General features: G+C 47.7%; 2 protein-coding genes across 2 annotated transcripts in view; one reads left to right on the top strand and one right to left on the bottom strand.

Annotated features, from left to right (window-relative positions):
- Nucleotides 1-79: 79 nt before the first annotated feature.
- On the bottom strand, nucleotides 80-16692 carry HMGCS2 (3-hydroxy-3-methylglutaryl-CoA synthase 2). The gene is made up of 10 exons (XM_083743917.1): nucleotides 16471-16692; nucleotides 11858-12321; nucleotides 8253-8378; nucleotides 6807-6971; nucleotides 5527-5695; nucleotides 3735-3905; nucleotides 2547-2653; nucleotides 1941-2066; nucleotides 1179-1321; nucleotides 80-425 (listed from the first exon to the last, which is right to left on the bottom strand). Exons 1-9 carry the CDS (start codon nucleotides 16572-16574, stop codon nucleotides 1215-1217), a joined length of 1539 nt encoding a protein of 512 aa, XP_083600043.1. The 5' UTR covers nucleotides 16575-16692; the 3' UTR covers nucleotides 80-425; nucleotides 1179-1214.
- Nucleotides 16693-19150: 2458 nt separating this feature from the next.
- Nucleotides 19151-20203, top strand: part of TNFSF4 (TNF superfamily member 4) — a 36356-nt gene continuing 35303 nt past the window's right edge. The window contains exon 1 of the mRNA XM_083744031.1: nucleotides 19151-20152. Coding sequence (XP_083600157.1) covers nucleotides 20117-20152 — 36 coding nt within the window. The 5' untranslated portion in view covers nucleotides 19151-20116. The remainder of the gene's footprint in view (nucleotides 20153-20203) is intronic.

The raw sequence follows: 20203 nt of genomic DNA, 5'->3' as shown, positions 1-20203 counted from the left end.
GATTTCTGCATGTGCCAGGATCTCTTTTGATGGAAGTCACAAAAACCAGCCCCTTTCCCAAATAAAAATACCCCTCGCCTTCTGTGTTAAAATATTTTATATACTTCAACAAATCTTTCTTACACTAACAAGGCCTATTGTCCAAAAAAGTGCCAACAGGGAGAAGCAGATGCCTCCAAGCAAAGGGAACCCGGAGCTCAGCAGTGAAGGGGGAGCAGGAAGTTGGGGGGGAGGGGAAGGAGCAGAGGCAGAGGGGAGGCCCTTCTCCCTTAGCAAGCATGGAGAGGACACAGTGCTGTGCAAGAGGGACGCTGCCCCCCGCCCCCCCGCCAGAGCAGCCATCTTGAGAAGTGCAGGCATAGGTCGACTTGCTATTCTTTTGGATGGTGGAACCATTCGCCTGGCCTCCTTCTGTAAGGCTGAGACTGTAGGGGCAAAGAGAAGGGAGGTCTGGTCAAACTAGCTGGCTCTTCCAGATGGGAAAGGGGGGCTGCTGCAGTCCCCTTTCAGGTCCACTAAGGGTACAACCAGGTCATAAAGTACCTGCCACCTACTTTGGCTACTTGCCTTGGAAGACATTAGCTATGCCCAGTGTGGTATTCTGAGTCACAGAAGAGACCAAGAAGGTTCATGGAGCCTGAGACCACCAGGCCCCTCTTCATCTCATGAAGCATGTAAAACCTTAAATAACACATTTTCAGCTCAAAACGGGGCTCTGGGAAATGGTGAAAGGTTTTGGGAAAACCTCTTAGCCTTTCTTGTGCTGTAACATTTCCCTCCCACTTTTGCCAGAAACCATTTTGAAACTTCTTTTCCCTTTCTCTTTTTCTCACACAACCATATTGTTCAGTTTCTGTGAGTCTGCTGGTTCATGGAAGCTGCTTTGTGTCAGGGAGAGAGCAGGACTATAAAAGCGGAAGTGCCAAACAATTCGAGCAAGAGCTGGCCAAGCTGCTTCTTGATATTTCTGCCTGTGCTTTCTCAGCCCTGAGAGAAGTCCTAGGTGGAGATGGGTTGGAGAAGGCTAATTTGAAGGAAAGACTCTGCGGCCAGAAGGGCATTTGCTTCCCTCGCCAAAAGCTGAGCTGCCTTCTCTGGACTTCCCCACATGACAACTCAGCCCACATCAAGCGGCTTCCCTTCAGGGACTGCTTTTGGAGCCCAGGATTTTGGCTTACCAGGAAAATCCCTGCTCCTGGCCATTCTGCTCTCCCCTAGACTGGTCTCCGGACATACTTCCTGCGGTTCTTGTCATCCACTTGCTCTATGTACCAGGTTCCTGGGAAGAGGTCATCCTTGGACCCGTGTGGGGTGTGGCCCACTGCAGAAAGACAAAGCAAGAAAGTGGGGTAGGAAGGCAGAGGGAGGGACCAGGACAATATGATGGGGGGGGGGTCACCCCACAAGACAGGCTGTGAACACTGGCTCTTCCTTCCACCGTGTGCACTTGGTGATCGGAGGTGGCTTAGGTCTTCAGGAGATAAGATGTTGGGGAAGGCTACTTTAGAAAACTATTACTCCCTTTCAAGCCTCCTAGAGAGAGACCCATTTATTCCCCAGAGCAATGGCAAATCTCTGTGCTGTGTTGAAGTGCCTTTAGAAACTCCACAGAAAGAAGAAAGTCCTTTTGCTCCAGAGGGTGCCTTGGGGCTGCTTTTCTAACTGCATTTCCAAGAGCTCAAGAGCTGAACCTGATTTTATATTTCCCACTCCCCATAAAGAAACGTAACTTAATGAACATCATTGAAAACGCTCTCACCAGAAATGCAGAGCTCAAGTGGTTTTTGCAGGAGACATTACTAAGCAAGCAACTGGAGTTTAGCTTTCTCCCTTCAGATCTTTCCTGCCAAAGCCAGTTTACCTTGTGACAATGTCTTTCCAGGTCCTAAGGCAAAGCTTATTGCACCCAGGTACACAGCTAAAGCTGCTCACATGCTCACCCAAGTGATGAGTGTCCTCTCTGAGTTTCATGATCTCAGAAAACTTCTCTGGGGGAACACATTTCCGGGAGTCCAACCGAGTCTCCAAATCTGAAAGACTGGATACCAGTTTTTCCAGAGGGGAGCCTGGAAGAGAGAGGGCACAGTTTCCCATGAGAAATCCTGCTGCTTCCAGGGACCCCTGCAACCCCAGATGTCATGGGTGCAGTAACATTTCCCCAACAAGGCAATGATTTTGGGGCAAACGATGAATTATCTGGCCTGGTTAGTTACTGTGCTGAAATGAGCCAAAAAACTGTGAAATGTGCATTTGGGAAATGTGCAAGAAGAGCTTCTGGGTGTAAGAGGAATGGCCCCATGCAGCGTCAGCATTGGGCACCATTGGGCAAACCCCAGGACCCCAGCAGGACCCACCAATGCAGACACGAGACTGTTCTGGGGTCCTGGTTCCTTTTATATTTTCCCTTCTCCAGGGCTCAAAGGAGCACTGGGCACCAGCATTTTCATTCCTTCATTCATTGCCCCAGCAATGTAGAGCACAAGTAACTTTAGCAGGCAGCACAAACTCAGGATCCTCTAGGAGCTCTACATCAAGAAGGGACTCACCTGGAGCAGAATTCTGGGTCACCTTCAGGGAGAACATGCTGGCTGCCAGTCCTGAGCCATAGGAGAAGACCCCAATTCTAGAGCCAGCCAGCTGCTGGGCAGAGAACCTGCCGGGATTGAGACCAGAAATGTCAGAAAGGAAAAGAAAGGGAAAGTTTCCTTTCTTCCCCAGAAATCACATCAGGCAAGGGCAAACATTGAGGCCCCTGCAAAAATCATCACCTTGCAAAGACTTTTCCAGATGGTTGCAGTTTTGGGGTGAGGTGCAATCACATACTTGCAAATTCAGCTGCCACAATTCAAGCTGATTTTGTGTTCTTCCACAACAAGCCTATTCCACACCCACCCACACCCAAACTGGCCTATTTGTGATAAGGCAAGTGATGAGAAAATGCACAGGGAAGTGCAACACTGTATAACCCTGCCAACGAATCAGGATGAATGTTCAAATAAACAGGCTGCCTTGAGGCAACCTTCCTGGCTCATCCTGGCAGGGATAGTGTGACAGAGGACATGACAGAAACATGTTTTGGAAGGTTGTGTTGCAGTGTACAGCAGGTGGGCAAGATGTCCAGCCGGTGGCAGGGGGTCAGCAACTTCCGTTGCTCCTTGGCGCTACTGTCAGAGATTTCTACACAGCCACAGTCTCCTCTCCCTGCCAGCAGCCCAGGAGCTGGAGAGAAGCGGGAGGCCAGATCCAGCTGCCGATGAGCCACCCCAGGTTTAAAGTTTTAAAATGCCACCTTCTGCTTGAAAGCTCAAAAGGCAGCCAGCAACTGTCACAGGTTAAAACCAACAAATGTGGTACTATGCAAAACCCCCAAAATATAATGAGCAGAAACAGGAAATGTTTTCCTGGGTATGTGAATATAAAAGTAGGGCTGCAAGGGAGGGAGTGGGGGCCACAACTTCAGCCCTTATTTAGCAGAATTAATCACCTTGGCTAAGAGGATTTTTAATCATCAGAGAATCATGGCTTCACCCATACCAAGAATCCTGGGAATTGTACTTTACAAGGCGTGAAATACAGCTCCCAAAGAGTCTTTAAATGTATGGTGTGTTTGCAGCCCTTGCTTTCTGGCCAAACCTTATGAAACACAACTATTTTTGCCATTTCTGTGTCCTCTTCACCTGCCCTGGATTTGGAGTGGGAAGAATCCATTATTGGAAAGAGCAGGGGTGGCTTACTGGGCCAGGAGAGATGCGAGGCAGCCATACACTGAGGGAGTGTACATGTTTCCATTGCGAGCAGAGAGGAAGAGAGAGGGCTGTGTCTTCTGGCGGAACAGCTCCTGGCTGGCCTTCTGGAAAGCTCGGTCCACCTCCTTGCTGGAGTAGGTTTCTTCCAACTTCACGTTACTAAAAGGGAAGGTGGGCAGTCAGTCCTGGCCCCAACTGTGGAATACCCTTTTCTCGGGGGGGGGGGGGGCGTGAGGCCAGGGAATGTGCTCTCATACACAGAGGGATGGGGTGCACTGAGCTTTCTCTGCTTGGCTTAATTTCCATGAGCACATTTTAATAAATTAACATTTTAAAAGAGCCTAAAACTTTATCCATAGAGGTAGAGGTGGCAAGTTCAGTTAAATTCAAAGCTGGCAGAGAAATAAACATTTTCTGGAGTTGTCCTCCTAGCCTTGCTGGAAGCAGAAGCCTTTCTTGCTCCCCCCGCTCTGATCAGGCTCAAAGTACTTTGCTGAGAAAGACCCCACTGCATAAAAGACATAAAGCATTTTTAAAAAATCACTTGACTTTCAGTTGCTTCAGAGGTTTGCTCAGGTTAATTGTTAGTTTTACAGTATTAATTATTAATACTGGGTTTTGCCTTTTGATCCGTTTTCAATCTTTGAGAAAAGTAATTTATAAATATCTAAACAAATAAAACAGATAAATAAGCTTTCCCAAAGAATATAATTTTTTTTCTATTGGCAAATATGAAGGAGGTTGAGGATGTAATAGGTGCACTGGAGGCTTTGCTGCTGGCCAATGAGGGGCTTCGCATGGGAAGATCAGCAAAAGACAAGACTCTGCCTCAGCAGCCGGCAGGTGAGTTTGGCAATGGGTGAATACAAGCTAATGGAGATAAAGGAACTTCAGGTGAATTTCAAGTCAGGGATGAGAGCTAAGGGTTATCATCTCTAAAAGAAAAGAATGCCAGCCCCCTCTAAGTCCCAAGGCAGATGTGAGCAGATGACTTGCAAGGTCTCCTTTGTTTTCCTGGAAGTGCAAGGTCAGCCAACCAGAGGCAGGTGCAAAAGATGGAGGGAGGAGGGGCAGGGGAGACCAGATCCAGACACCACACCCTCTCTCAGAGGACAGAGCCATTGATCTACCATGTGGCATGAGCTGGATCCTAGGACAACCTGCATACACAAGTCCTGTACATCTGAGTTACTTCAGATAAGAAAGCCTAATCATTTTAATGGGAAGAGGGGCTTTCATTTTTACATTGGAGCTAGTCCACTGTAGATCATGCAAGGATCTAGATCTAGATCCATCTTCTGCCCATCCCTGTCCTGAAGAACTTCTAAGAACAAGCTTGCCCCCTGTCCCACTATCTTCTCCAGTTCTTGGGTGATGTCTTTAAAAAAGGTAAAGGTAGAGGACCCCTGACAGTTAAGTCCAGTTGTGAACAAATCTGGGGTTGCGGCGCTCATCTTGCTTTACTGGCCAAGGGAGCCGACACAGTTTTTCTGGGTCATGTGGCCAGCATGATTAAGCCGCTTCTGGCGAACCAGAGCAGTGCACGGAAATGTCATTTACCTTCCTACCAGAGCAGTACCTATTTATCTACTTGCACTTTGACGTGCTTTCGAACTGCTAGGTTGGCAGGAGCTGGGACCGAGCAACGGGAGCTCACCCCGTCACAGGGATTCAAACCGCCGACCTTCCGATCGGCAAACCCTAGGCTCTGTGGTTTAGACCACAGCGCCACCCGGGTCCCATACAAAGCCACTAATAAAGGAAGCTACACTCCACTGACCTGAAGTCCTTCAGCCCCTTGTAGACCCCACACTCGACATCAGGGTTGCGGGAGGCCAGGAAGTCGTTCAGCAACACCCGCGCCAGAGACTTCTGCACCAGCTTGCAGAATGGTGTGTGGAAGATCATGAACTGGAAGTCTTCGAGGGTGCACTGCTTGGAGATCCCAGCTGCCTCGGGGGTAGAAGAAAGCATCAGAGAGACGGAGCCCCCCTCGCAACTGCACCCAGGAAACGAGACGTGCAGTGGAGACACACCACCTGCTCAGCCCTAGTATGCAAGATGTTACCCCCCCAAAAAAATAGCTAGCAGAGGTGCCTGCTTTTCATAGTATTCACATGATCCTCCCAGTGCCAACCCACACACTCCCACCCCCAACTTCAGTTAGGATTCTCCTGATCTGCTGATAATGTGTGTGTGTGTGGGGGGTAGGTAATCCAACATAAAATTGGTGGTGGTGGTGGGGTTATGTTAACCACCCTGAGATTATTCATCTTTGGATGAAGGGCAGAATACACATTTAATAAATTATCACCATAACCAAATTGCAAATTACCCAACTGTGGAGGTAAAGAAGCATTTCTGGATGTTCTGGGGACCTTTTGCTTTCGGGTTGTTTTTTTTAAAGGGAGGGGATGTTTTCCTGCGGGCCACAACCACCTTTTCCCTCACCCCCTACTTCTGTGGGCAAAGTACTCCTCAGTGGCTGTGGGGGAACACTAGGTGTGACACACAGCTCTCCCCCCAATCCACTCTTTTGTGCATGTTCATGTGTATTGGAAAACTCACAATGGACCTTAGGTTTCTGGAGCTCAGGGAGGGTGGGGGACACCCAACCTCAATGTGAACAGAGCTTCCCACTTGTGTAGATAGGAAAGACGGAGCCAAAAGGGCCCCCTCCCACCAGGTGGGCCGGGGTTTCTCCCTCAGCATCCTGGCTGCTGGCTCACTGAGAGGCAGGCTGGGAGGTTGGCATGGTGCAAGCACCCTGGCACGACCAGCGTGAGGGCTTTACCAGTGCATTTGAGGCACACCGACCTGCTTGCCGCCTGGCCCCCTCCCACTTCCAGTAAGCAACAGCAACCTAAGTAGAGCAGCTCCTCCCCAGCCAGCAAAGCCCTTCTGGACAAGGTTCAACCAAAAGCAGTCGGGTGCAAATGAACGTGCGAAGAAGCATGCATGGACGATTGAGATTGGCGTGGTCCATGTGCACATTCATGCTCTGGTGTGCCCACAGCCTGGGAGGAAGGCGCGGCTGACCGTTCTCCCAGCCACACTGACCTTTCTGCCACTGGTTCTCGATCTTCTTGCGATATGTGGCATAGCACCGATCCAAGGCTCGAAAGTAGCACTGGATGGAGAGCTGCCCATCCACCACAGGATACTCTGAAGCCAAGTCTGGCTTATAGAAGTCATAGACATGTTCCATGTGGGTCCCACGAAGACCTTGGCAGGAAAAAGTCACAGGTGAGCTTGCGTGGTGCAGCAATAATTCTGCTTATCTTTCAAATGTGCTAGCACATTTCCAACTCAACTATTCTATGACATCCCAGTATTAGCAATGGCAACAAAGGGAATAATCCTCCAGTTATGAACCATTGCACTTGAGGGAAAACCCACAGATACCCCTAATAACTTTTTCTTAGTCTGGCTGGTGCATTTTCTGCTTGACACGCTTGGTTTATGCTTCCAAGCTATGCATCTTTCTCCCAGGTTCCATTTCAGTGGCATCACCTTGTCTAGGAGCAAAGATGCAAAAGGAGAGAGAGAATCTACTGGGGAGTGCAAAAGATGCTAAAGCAAAATTCCACCCTGAGCCAACACTGGTGTTGGCCAGACACTGATGCCTATGTCCAAAATAAAAGAACCTGGCTAGCTCTCTCCCTATCTTTTCTTTTTTAACTCAGGGAGCTCCGAATCTCTGGCAGCTACTCTAAGAGCTACTAGGCATAAGGGCCCATTCTCCTCCCTGAAAAGCTTGCCTGCCCCTCTGGGTGCAGAAAAGGAGGAGCAGCCCCCCCCCCCGCATTTGCAGCTTTCCATATGAATTCCTGAAAACTGTGTGAGAGAGGATGCATTTGACGATTTTGGCAGAGATGTGCCGCTTTCCCACCAGCAAGAGCTCCATGAATCTCCAGCCCAGCACACCACAATGGACTCATTCATGCAGGCTTAATCTGTTTGCATAGAGGGGCTCATGAAGCCTGGCAGAAGTCCATCTTTGACTGCCCTGGTTCTCTTCTACATTTGCACTCAAGCAAATCCACAGATCGGACATCACGTCCCACTTGTTCTGTGCTGCATGGATGTAGTCAGAATTTTCTTCGAGGGGGGCAGGCTTTATGTTAGGGGGGAAGAACCCAGTTATCTGTGATGCAATTGGTCAGTTAGTTAAGCATTTTTATTTATTTTCTTGGTTGGGCGGCAGCTGCCCCCCTTGCACCCCTCTGGCTATGCCCACGTCCAGTGGGCCTGTTGGGACACAGGCAGTGTGAATGTGTCAGCCACCCAGTCTGCCCTCTTGCAGCAGGAGGGGGGATGTTGCATGCTCCCCCCCCATCCCGTCCTCCCTTTTAATTTTTATTTTAATGGCATGGTTTCAACTGTGACCATAGCACCCGCTTTAGCCAATGCAGAAAAATCGAATGGCTGGCTGGTCGGTTTATGGATAAAATCCCTCGCTATGCAAAGCAAGCTTTTTAGACATGGCCGCGTTTGGATACTCACCTCTCTCTAAGGCCAGGGGAGCATCTGGTCCAACCAGCATAGCTACGGCTCCAGCACCACCAGTTGGCCGTGCATTCCCGGTGGCATAAACAGCAATATCGCCACAAACCACCAAGGCATAGCGTCCTGGCATGGGAAGAGCATCACCAAAGTGTCAGGGCTGATGACGAGGAAGGCAGGAAAAGCTCTTCCTGGTCTGCGTCATCATAAAAACGTATCTGTGTTTCACTTGCAGGTGTGAGCTGCAATATAGTAACAGCTACTTCTGAATCTCTCTCTCTCTCTGTCTGTCTGTCTGTCTGGCACTTCACACAGTCAGAGCAGGGGGGAAAGACAAATCCCTCCCCCCACCAGCTTACAGTATAACTATGACAATAGTGAGTGAAGAGAAGTACTTAAAAAGAAGCAAAAGAATGGCAGCACCTTACAACTGAAATAACAAGCACGCACGCATGCACACACACACACACACACACACACACACACACACTGTTCATAGGCAATCCCATGTAAAGATCTCACACATCTAGTTTGGCCCTGAGGACTGAAAAAAAAAATGGCTGGCAGAGACCATGCCTGATACTACAAAGCAAAGGTACGATATGAAAAAGGAGAGCCTTCAGTCCTTATTAACCTACTCATACTCTCCCAAAATGCTTTAACTATTTTTCCAATAAAATGCACAGCAAAACAGGTATTCTTGTTTTCTGCTAAGCGAAAAACACACAGGTTTCTAGGTATAAGAATTTTGCAAGCAGCAATGATGAAATGGCGAACCCACCATCTCTCTCCTTAGGCCTGTTAGGCATGGAACAACCCCCAGAAAAGAATTATTCTGGGCTTGAGGAAAGCACAGCTGTCTTCCCAACAGCCAGAGGCTTCCAAGGATCTTCTGAGTGGAGCACAAAGACAATGGACTTCCCCTCTTGCTTGTCCCCAAAATCTGGCATTCAGAGGCACCTCTGAACATAAGAAAAACCTGCTGCAGTGGCGGACGTTGGGGTCTCCTAAACTTCAGTGCCTGCCTCTCATGCTCTATTCCTCTAAACCATAGTTGCAGCATCCCCTGCAAAGCTGAGGTTCTGTGCCCAGTGGGACCAAACTGGTTGCATCCCCCCAGATCCGCCTCTGGCCACCTTGCCCAGCCTCCTCTTCTCACAGGGGCCGCCCCGATGCCTGTGGGAAACCAGGGAGCAGAACTAGAGCACAAGAGCAGCCCTCTCCCTCCCAGGGTCTCCAACAACATGTCAGCGATGACAGTGAATTTGTGGTGGATTTATACTGGACTGCCCATCGTTCTGCTTTATTTGTCACTCTGGGATGCTTCCCAAAACATTGCTGCCTCTTTGCCACCTGGAGGGGGCACTCTAGCACAACAGAGCAACAAAGGACAGACAAAAGAAACAAACAAAGCCTAGAACATTTGTGACATGAAAAGTTTGAGGGCTTCATCATGGCATTATGGGACTTGTACCAGTTGGAGACAAAGCAGGAAGACCACCCAACAAATATTTTGCAGGCGCAAACAGTATCAGGAGTAGGATTGCGTATAACCGCCCCAAGACCACCTCAAGCATAAACAATATGAGAACATTGCTGTTTCCTTTTTGTAAACTACTTTGAGGTTAGTTTGCTTTTACTACCAAGCGGTATATAAATTTTAATAAACACATGATCATAAATGCACAGTAAAGAGGGCTGAAGGCACAGATGGCAGCCCGTTCCACATGTTCACGATGCCTTGTGTCTTCACTTTTGCCTGTCCTTTTGCCTTCCTGCATCTTCTGCCAGTCAATGGACCAGCAGATGGGCAGAATCATGCAGGAAGAGCCTCAATCAGTGGAAATGTATGACTAAGGAAGGGAGACCAGACTATGGCCTTGGAGGTCTTTCTTGGGTGGGGGCCTGCCCCACTTGACCCAACAAGGAGCCTCCTTTGATCATAGGTTTACAGCAGTGGCTGCTTTGTTTTCTAATAAAATCCCTAAAACTGGTCTTTCCATCGCTATGGAAAACTGAGCTTCTCACCATGGTCCCTATCAGTTCACATCCTGTCTATTGTGTTGACATTGCCCAACTCTGCTGCATTAAATCAGTTATCAGTCCATAAAGGGACCTGTTCCATTTCCTTTAAGTTTACTCAAAAACCTTTCAGGAGGAACTTCGTCAAAAGCTGAGCATGGGAGCGCAAGGACACATCTCCTCCCATATCTGCAAGGACTGAGAAAATCTGGTCCATTGTAACTATGATTAAGCTAACTTATTGTAGATACATACACTCTCAAAGTATAATTCTTTCCTTACAACCTTCTCTTTGCAGAAACCATAATAATAATCCTACTATATGCTTGCAAAGTTTATACAGATAATTGCCTGGCTCTCTCAGCTCTCTATCTCTCTTTAAATTGTTTTCCTTCCAAATCTCTGGTCAGGAGACCTATTTTTGTTAGAAGACCTATGACTCATATGTGAGAACGAACCACTCGGCTTGAACAATCTGCAACTCTCACTCAGCTGTCTCTGGGAAGACTCTGCAATATGGAGGAGAAGGGTTGCATCTCTGCACAGTTGGCATGCAGAGGCAAACACTTCTTGCTTTGTTCCTTTCCCATATGCTTGTGACAGAACTTAGCAGCTAGATTCTTCTGTACTGCTAGAAACAATGGCCTTGTGTCTCCTTGAGGTTTGTCTAGCAAATAATTTTTTTTTAGACAGGGAGCAGTTTTAACCTCTTTATTCCCATAATACAGGGGTGAGGATCTAGCAGGTAGGCCACCTGATGGGAGGGCATACCTGTCATCAGGTGTAGGGTGGGCGTGGCTTGGCCAAAATAGCCTTGCAGGCCAAATGGTGGACTAATTAGCCTGATGGGCTGGAAGCCCCCCATCCCGGCTGTAACAGGTGTTTCTCTAGCTATTTCTCCCCCCCCCCGGCTAGCTCTCCCCTGGTCTGCTTCGCTCCTTGTGTCCCTCAGAGAGACTCTGGGAACTGTGGTGCCGCAAGAGAATCTATAGAGTCTACATGGCACCCACCAAATTCCTTCTCCTCCAGGAGCACAAAAGTGAACCGCCACAAGCTTTCTTTAACGTGAGGAGAATGGGCAGCCCCAATGTCTCCTGATGGCAGAAGTATAAAATTGCAAAATGCTACCCTATAGCAAAAAATGGGACAAAACCTGGCTGGGAGAGTCACTTAAGCAGCACGCCTTCTCTACAAAAAGCTCCAGGAATAGGAAGTATCATTTGCTGAGTGGAGCCAAGAAACGTCACAAAATGTTTTACTCACAGCAACTTCTGAAAATTCCAAAGGAGGGAAATTTGAGGGTGATTCCCACACAGCCCAGCCTCCTAAACATTTCCAAACTGTCTCCTGGTGTGAGACCTCAGGCAAGTGTTTGTGGCCCCGAGGCTTCAAGTTACACCACCTGTTATTCTGAGACCGGCTGTGTCTTACATCCATGCCTTAGAGATGGGGTGTAGGCAGGCATGGAAGGATATATGACTGGGCCAAGTCGGCCCTGTGGACGTGCCTGGATGCTTGTTTTTGGAGAGGACACCTTCCAGGTGGGGGTCTGAGGGGGTGCCACTGAGACCACCATCACTTACCATCCCAGGAGCTGGACTCAATCCAGTCAGCTGCATTGAAGAGGGAGGCTGTTCCTCCATAGCAGGCATTGGTGGTGTCGATGCCTTCAACATCTGTGTTTCCTGAATCTTCAAAGAGCTGCATCAGAACTGTCTTGACAGCTTTGGATTTGTCAATGATGGTCTCTGTGCCAACCTCTAGTCGGCCGATGGACTCCCAGGGCAGGCGGCTTCGCTCTACCAGACGCTGCACGACTGTCAGGCACAAGGAGTTGATGTCCTCGTGGGCCGCACAGAAGCCCATCTGCTTCTGCCCCAGGCCCACAGTGTATTTTCCAGCCTCCACCCCATCATACTTCTCCAGCTCAACCTGATCCACATACTGGGAAGGGAAGTACACCTCCAGAGCAAGGATGCCCACATCATTGGGCCAGGAGGAGGAGGAGGAAGGATTTGCCTGGTGGTGCACAGAGCCTTTGGAGAAACTGCAAGGCAAGCAGAGAGGAGAGTTTCCTTACAGTCTACAAAGGAAGAGGATCTCTGGCTGCTCAGACAAGATGCATGTAACCAAACAGATCTCCCCATGGCATTGCTTTCCTCAGAACTGTCTCCATGGTGGATCATCACAAAGCAGCTGCACTGACCTCTCCGCAGAGGTTCAAAGGGATACTTGGCCAGGGGGTCGGATTTAAGCCCTGGGCCCCAAACAGTGCATCTCCTGAAGTTCACTATACAGCAGAAAGGAGCAGCCAAGCATACTAGGACTCAATTTCTTGACTTTAAGAAAGCCGACTTCATAAAACCTAGGGAAGTGCTGGGTGAGATCCCATGGACAGTAGTACTAAAAGGAAAGGGAGTTCATGATGGCTGGGAGTTTGTTAAGAGGGAGATAGTAAAAGCACAACTTCAGGCAATACCAATGAGACGGAAACATGGAAGGTGCCTAAAGAAGCCAGGGTGGCTATCTAAAGAACTTTTAACTGAGTTAAGATTAAAAAAGGATGTGTACAAAAAATGGAAAAGGGGGGAACCACCAAAGAGGAATTCAAACAAATAGCCAGCACGTGTAGACACAAAGTCAGAAAAGCTAAAGCACAGAATGAACTCAGGCTTGCTAGAGAGGTTAAAAGCAACAAAAAAGGCTTTTATGGGTATGTTCGTAGCAAAAGGAAGAACAAAAGAAACAGTGGGGTCACTCAGAGAAGAAGATGGTGAAACGCAAACAGGGGACACAGAAAGGGCTGAACTCCTCAATGCCTTCTTTGCCTCAGTCTGCTCCGATAAAGAAAACAATGCCCGACCTGAAGAATTTGGAGCAAATGATTCAGCAGAGGAAACACAGCCCAGAATAACTAAGGAGATAGTACAAGAATACTTGGCTAGTCTAGATGTATTCAAGTCTCCAGGGCCAGATGAACTGCATCCAAGAGTATTAAAAGAACTGGCAGATGTGATCTCAGAACCACTGGCAGACATCTTTGAGAATTCCAGGAGAACAGGCGAAGTCTTAGGCGAAGTGAAAGATTAGAGAACTGGGCCAAAACAAACAAGATGAATTTTAACAGGGAGAAATGTAAACACATGGGCAAAAAAAATGGGAAGGGCAAATACAAGATGGGTGACACCTGGCTTGAGAGCAGTACATGTGAAAAGGATCTAGGAGTCTTGGTTGACCACAAACTTGACATGAGCCAACAGTGTGACGCGGCAGCTAAAAAAGCCAATGCAATTCTGGGCTGCATCAATAGGAGTATAGCATCTAGATCAAGGGAAGTAATAGTGCCACTGTATTCTGCTCTGGTCAGACCTCACCTGGAGTACTGTGTCCAGTTCTGGGCACCACAGTTCAAGAAGGACACTGACAAACTGGAACGTGTCCAGAGAAGGGCAACCAAAATGGTCAAAGGCCTGGAAACGATGCCTTATGAGGAACGGCTAAGGGAGCTGGGCATGTTTAGCCTGAAGAAGAGGAGGTTAAGGGGTGATATGATAGCCATGTTCAAATATATAAAAGGATGTCACATAGAGGAGGGAGAAAAGTTGTTTTCTGCTGCTCCAGAGAAGCGGACACGGAGCAATGGATCCAAACTACAAGAAAGAAGATTCCACCTAACATTAGGAAGAACTTCCTGACAGTAAGAGCTGTTCGAGAGTGGAATTTGCTGCCAAGGAGTGTGGTGGAGTCTCCTTCTTTGGAGGTCTTTAAGCAGAGGCTTGACAACCATATGTCAGGAGTGCTCTGATGGTGTTTCCTGCTTGGCAAGGGGTTGGACTCGATGGCCCTTGTGGTCTCTTCCAACTCTATGATTCTATGATTCTATGATTCCTTCCAACTGAGCTCCCTCCCCAGCTCTGCTTACAATTGCATCCTAGTGAGCAGTGCTTCTCAAACTTTTTTCTCTGGGCCACACTTTCAGAATAAAAATTTGCTCATGCCACACCATTTTTTTTAATTGATAAGAAAGAAAAGCATTGAAAACAAAAAGAAACAACTCCTAGCAGTGCTTGATTTATAACACAGAACACAACTATTTTATCATATGATCATGGGGCAGCCAGAAAGCATCAAACAATGCAGCTACATAAGAATGTGGATCATTCCCAAAATGGATTGTTCTTCAATCTTCTGGTCACCCTTGCCCTCCTCTCCTGCCACACCCTCTGAAAACCAATGCTAGGGAGAGCCTCTAACATCCTGCTCCTAGGTGACGTATCAGAAGACCTTCTCCCTGGCGAGCCAGCTCTGGAACTCTTTCTGCTGTGAAATTTAGACACCAGCTCAAAACATTTTGGTTAAATGTGTTCATCATTCTTCAAAACTTCCAGCATTTCTATTTTTATGTTTTATTGTACCGTTCTTCTGAGAAAGGCTCTTGTAGGATTCTCTGTCTTTCCAAAGGCAGGTAAAAACCTTTGAGAAGTTCTGAGAAGCAGCATCTCTGTTTTTTGCTTCTGTATTATTTCCTGCTTTGTTGATGCTGCTATTATTTTTATTATGTTCATCCCACTTTTCCTCCAAGGAGTTCAAGGTGATGCGGGTGGTTCTTCCCCCGTCCATTTTATTAGCACAACCACCTTGTGAGGTGACTGGTTGAGAGTGACTGGCCTAAGGTCACCCAGTGGTTGGGATTTGAACCCCTGATCTCCCAGGCCCTAGTCCAACGGTCTAACCACTGCACCACACTGGCTTTCATTCTTCTTTCTGTGACGAGTGCATTGTGCAATTTTTATTGCTGTTGTTTTTACTTTATAAACTACTGGTTTTTCCCCCAGAAATATTTTAAGATTTAAAAAATGAGATGTGACCTTCTGCCCCACCCCCACTTTGAGGAATGGCTTTGAGCTGTGAGGCCCCTTAACATTGTCACCTCTGCTGCAACTTGGACCCGGGTGCCGCCTGATAAACATTCTTGGTTCCTTTGCCTCCTCATGGACCTCCTTACCATCCCGTATCCTAACCCTAAGATCAAGAGATTCCTGTGTTATAATCTCACCCTGCACACTGACTCTTATCAGGAGGTTAATGTTTAACTGAAAGGTCTTTGATTAAGCTGATGCAAGGTCAACATTTCTGGACACAGCTCGAGTTCAGGTCCAAAGGGCAAATGTATTTTTTCAAACTAGATTTGTATTCTTGCCCTTTAACAAAACCCACTCTCAATTCATTTTTTGAAAGATCCACCCCCCCCCTGTTTTTGTGCAATATTGGTTTATCCTGCTCTTGGTTTTATCATAGGAAACTGATCTAAGAAATTTGTCCAGGTTTTAATGTGTTTTATTAATTTTTTGAACTTTTTTGATAGCTAATTTGAGTTTATTTTATAAAGAAAATGAGGGCATAATAAATTTAATGATCAGTCAAACAAAAAAGCAAACATGTTCTCCGGTTCCTCTGCTAGTGGCTCCATTTTGTCAATCCACTTTCCCCCATCACTCAGTGCCTGGTCTAAGGTCAGTTTGGATGCAGAACGTTTTCTCCCTTAAGGGATTTGTGTGCAGGAAGGAATACAGGATCACAATGTTGTGAAGGAAGCCCAAGTCCACCTATGGATTCTGCAGTCAGGATCTCTGAGCAGGAGCAGTAGGAACTTTGTCTCCTACTTGTGGATTCTGCCTGCAAAACACTTCTGTGAAAATGTTTGCTGGATACAGGCTATTGGTGCAGCTAAAATATGGGAAATGCAGCCAGAAATCAATATTCCTCTTTTTGTCATGTAGAAAGATTTTCACGAGTGCTTTCATGAGGCACCCCTTGAGCTATTGGTTCCTTTGTACTGGCAGCCTCCAGGTATGAAAATCCACAAATACTCTCCCCAAAGTTGGAAAGGAACTGGTGGTAATTGTTTTGGAAGGTGTGACATAAAAAAACATACAAAAAACTGGTGTGGTTGTTGTACGGAAAATGACTTTTCAGAATGGCCTGTTTTCCATTTTCAAGTAGGATGCAGGTGAGTCTAGAGAAAATGTAAACCTGCTGCTTTTTGTTAACTCCTGCATTCCTTAGAGCATCATCATTTTGTCAAAGCCTTCCAGGCAGATCATTTACGGTATATATTTCAAAACTTGTGCGAAATGTCCTGTTTACACAGACTGAGGCTGTCAAGGCTGCCCCCTCCCCCCTCCGGCCTCCTTACCTGTTTTGCTGCACCATTGCTGGCAAATGGACTCGCCCAGGGGGCCTTTGCAATGTCCGTTTCATCGGCCAGCAGCGCTTTGCATTGCTGAAAAGCCGGAACATTTTCACAGGCTGGCTGGAGAGTCAAGCTAAGCTAGGGAGTGAATTCCTCGCAAACCCCACTGGCTTTTAAAGCGATTCCCTGAGCCCCCACAGCAAAGCCAAACTAAGTCCCTCCCCACCCTTATCAAAGAAGCCAGCGGGGTGTACTTCACTATTTCCCAACTAAAGGTCATAGCACACTGACAGATCTAACAGGCTTGAAGACCTTTTTTTGCAGCATTAGTCCTGGGGATTCCTTACTTGGAAGACACCAGTCATCTCTAAGCCCTGAGCCTTGCTACCCTCAGGGGTTCCCATCCCAAGGAAGAGCCCTTCTGCTTCTTCCTCTCCCTTTCCACCCTCTGCAAGAGACAAATGCTCACTTTCTATAAGGTGTTTTCGCCAGCTAGGCAAATAGCACTAAGACAGAGGTATTTAGATCAAGAAAATGCCAGGGAGGAAAGGGTTCACAAAAGTCTCCTCTGCTAGCCCCTCACATAATGCAAGAACCGAAGAAAAGCCTGGCAGACAGATCAGGCCAATGGCCCACCTGGTCCAGCATCTCGTTCTCACCGTGGCTGAACAAATGCACATAGGAATCCCGCAAGCAAGAGCTCTTTCCCACCTGTGGCTTTTATTTCTTAAATTACTCTACCGCCCTTCATCCGAGAGTCCCAGGGCAGTTTTCAATAGAGAACCATGAAAATAAATAAAATAATAAGTAATAAAATAAATAAATAAATAAAATTTATTATTATTATAAAATAATAAATAATAACATAAAAACAATACCCTCCCCACCAGTTTAAAAGGCCAAAGGCCAGCAACTGGGATTCAGAAGCCTGGCTGCCCCCAGCAGGAGGCAGAACAGAGGCACCGTGGCTGCTAGCCATCAACAGACATTGACAGCCCTCTCCTGCTCCTCCTCTTTTAAAGCCATGGTGGCTGGGGATCATCACTGCCTCCTGTGGGAACGTGTTCCATCGTTTAACTATGTGCTCATGGAGTCTGCAATAGCAGTGCTTATGCTGGGGTTTCAGCCATGCCTAGGTTTGCAAAATAAAAATGCTTTTCATTCAACTGCTGTCTCTAGCTTTAAAAATATAGGCGCCCTCTATCAATGGTTGCCTGTGGACGGCTAAAAGGCTGCTAGCTTGGCTAGGGCCCAGAGCCCCTCAAACCAAGGGAGGGGGCAGAAGAGGCTACTCTGCACAGCTGCCCCTTGGGATGTGGCTGGACTCTAGCTCCCAGGAGCCTCAAGCAGCACGGCCAGAGGGCAGAGAGGGCGGAAGCTGGGGAGGCATAAGTCCCGCCCCCCCCGGCCGCAGGCTCCAAAGACACCCAAGTCCAACTCCACCAGCAAGTCCTGTGTCTAGGAGTTCAAAAGCAGCAGGACACTGGGTTGTCCATGGATGGTTTCATTGAGAGGATGGAGGCACCAAGAAAGGAGGTGGCGCTAGGATGGCACCCTGAGGTGGCTCTGTTTTCTTTTAACACTCACTTGAGGAACAGGGTCCAGTTGAATGCAGATTTCAAAGCAGCGGCCCAGCTGGGGGGCAGGAGGAGGAGAACAAGGAGCTGCTCTGCTTCAGAGGAGGCCCTGGCAATTCAGGGCAAAGGCCACACAGGAATGCAGGCGAGAGGTCAAGGCAGCAGATAAATTCTGTTGAAACTGCTGAGTAGCATGTGAGTCTGAGGGATCAGAAACGAGAGGAAGTTGCTAAGGATCAGGATGAGGGCTCTTACCCGCTGGCTGCCAATCAGAACAACAAGGGTGAGGAAACACTGCAGGGCAGAGGTCAGGTGGCCACACGCCACCCCTGCAGGATTAGTCGGCTGCCTTTCTCAGGCCAGAGTCGCAGGCTGATCTTGCTCAAGAGGGCAGCTGCTTTCAGATGCTTCTGATTTGGCCCTCCTGGCAGGGACTTTAGACTCAGTCCCAGTAGGACTCTACGAGAAGCCTTCCTGGAGCAGATCCAAAGTTAATCTCACCCGGCATCCCGTCTCCCACAGCGGCCCATCCAGACACCCTGCGAAGGCTGGAAACTGGACTTGAGTTCAAGATGGGCTCCCTCTGGTTGCCCAGCAACTAGCCTTCAGAGGCACCCGAGCTCCAATCCTGTGGCCATCGTGACTGGTAGCCACCCATTACCTTATGAGTTTGGCTGATGTCCTTCTACACATTGCCAGCTGTCCCATCCCATCCCGTGTGAAGAAGTGCCTCCTTTGGTCTCTCCTGAATCTCCCACCTCTCAGGTTCATCTGATGACACACACTCCCTGCCAAGTATTATGCAAGAGGGAGCAACTCTTCCCTTGACCCACTTTCTCCCTTCCATGAATAATTCTATAAATCTGTATCATGTCTGCCCCAAACTTAAAAGTCCAAATATTATAAGCTTTCACTTATTTGCATAAATATTTATATGCCTATTTATAAGTATACATTCGTACCCTGGATCCTGAATGCCTTGTGAGTCGAACATTTTGGCTCCCGAACACTGCAAACCTGGAAGTGAGTGTTCGGGTTTGCAAACATTCTTTGGAACCCGAATGTCCAACGTGAGTTCTGCATCTTCTGACTGAGTGCAGGAAGCCGCGCTTTGGTTTCCGAATGTTTTGGAAGTAGAACGGACTTCCGGAACAGATTCTGTTCGACTTCCAAGGTACCACTGTAGATGCAAATGAATAATGAAATATATCTCACCATAGTGGAGAAAACCATGGCCAGATTCCTACCCCCATCTGGTCGACTTTACTTTGGCAAGTATAAGAGAAGTGGGAAAGCTTTTTCTATGTTGCCCTGGGCTCCTTTAGTAAGATTACAGGGCCACTGACTTACCGGGGTGTGAAAGTCAGGAGCCACCCACAAGTAATAAGAACTATGGCAGAGAGAGTGTCAGCAGATGAGCTGTTAGCCATAAATGTATTTCCATACTAGAAAAGGCTCAGCCTGTTGAATTTCTCCATGCTGCCCAGCTGTTCAAAGTTGCAAGAGGCCTGCTCTTCCCCAGCGCAACCTCTAAACCAAGCAAATACCTCATGTTTCATGGGCTAGAGAGGGGCAGAGAACAATATTTAAGATATACAGCTTTAGATGTACATGCTTTGATAAATTCAAGAGTTGCTAAAAAGCAAGCTGTACATTCTAAGAGAATTTGTGGTGGTAATTTATATACAGCTCTTAATAATATGCCAGTCATCTTTTTCTTATTTTAGCAAAAAGGATTTAAGCCTCTGATATTAATATATCCATTTAAGTGTTTGTATCATCAACTCACTCCCACTTGGCCCCCTGGGGGAAGGAAAGCAGTTAACCCCCCTTCCCTTTTGACTGCTGCTGCCCCCCATGTAGCAGCCCCTCCTCTACAAGGCCATTTCTGGCTAAGAGGGACATGGAGGATTTGCTCCAGGAAGAACCCAAGCTCCCCATAGCCCCCAAAGCAATGTGTGGCTCAGAAAATGGAATGCTCTGGAATGCGCTCTTCTGTCCAACTGATCTAAGGACGGCTCTTCATCTTTTCCTTTGCAGCTTTGAAGCTGCTTAGAAAGGAAAGGGACAGTATGGGGAGAAGAGCCCTTGGACTACCTTGTAAAACTGTATTTAGTTTTGCCACAGCCTGATGCTTATCAGCTTTCCATGATGCAGAG

This window comes from Podarcis gaigeae (assembly GCF_964106915.1).
Source record: "Podarcis gaigeae genome assembly, chromosome: 6".
In the NCBI taxonomy this organism is placed as follows: Eukaryota; Metazoa; Chordata; class Lepidosauria; order Squamata; family Lacertidae; genus Podarcis; species Podarcis gaigeae.
The sequence above is the reverse complement of the archived record's forward strand: the minus strand, read 5'-3'. Positions and strand labels throughout refer to the sequence as shown.

Bases quoted from the DNA above. Each gene is read 5' to 3' on its own strand.
- HMGCS2 (XM_083743917.1), bottom strand. From the start codon at position 16,574: ATGTTCCGGCTTTTCAGCAATGCAAAGCGCTGCTGGCCGATGAAACGG. The intron at 8,379-11,857 runs GTAAGTGATGGT...TTCCCATGCCAG, and splicing joins TGAGTCCAGCTCCTGGGATG to GACGCTATGCCTTGGTGGTT. The intron at 5,696-6,806 runs GTCAGTGTGGCT...CCCCCGAGGCAG, and splicing joins CGAGAACCAGTGGCAGAAAG to CTGGGATCTCCAAGCAGTGC.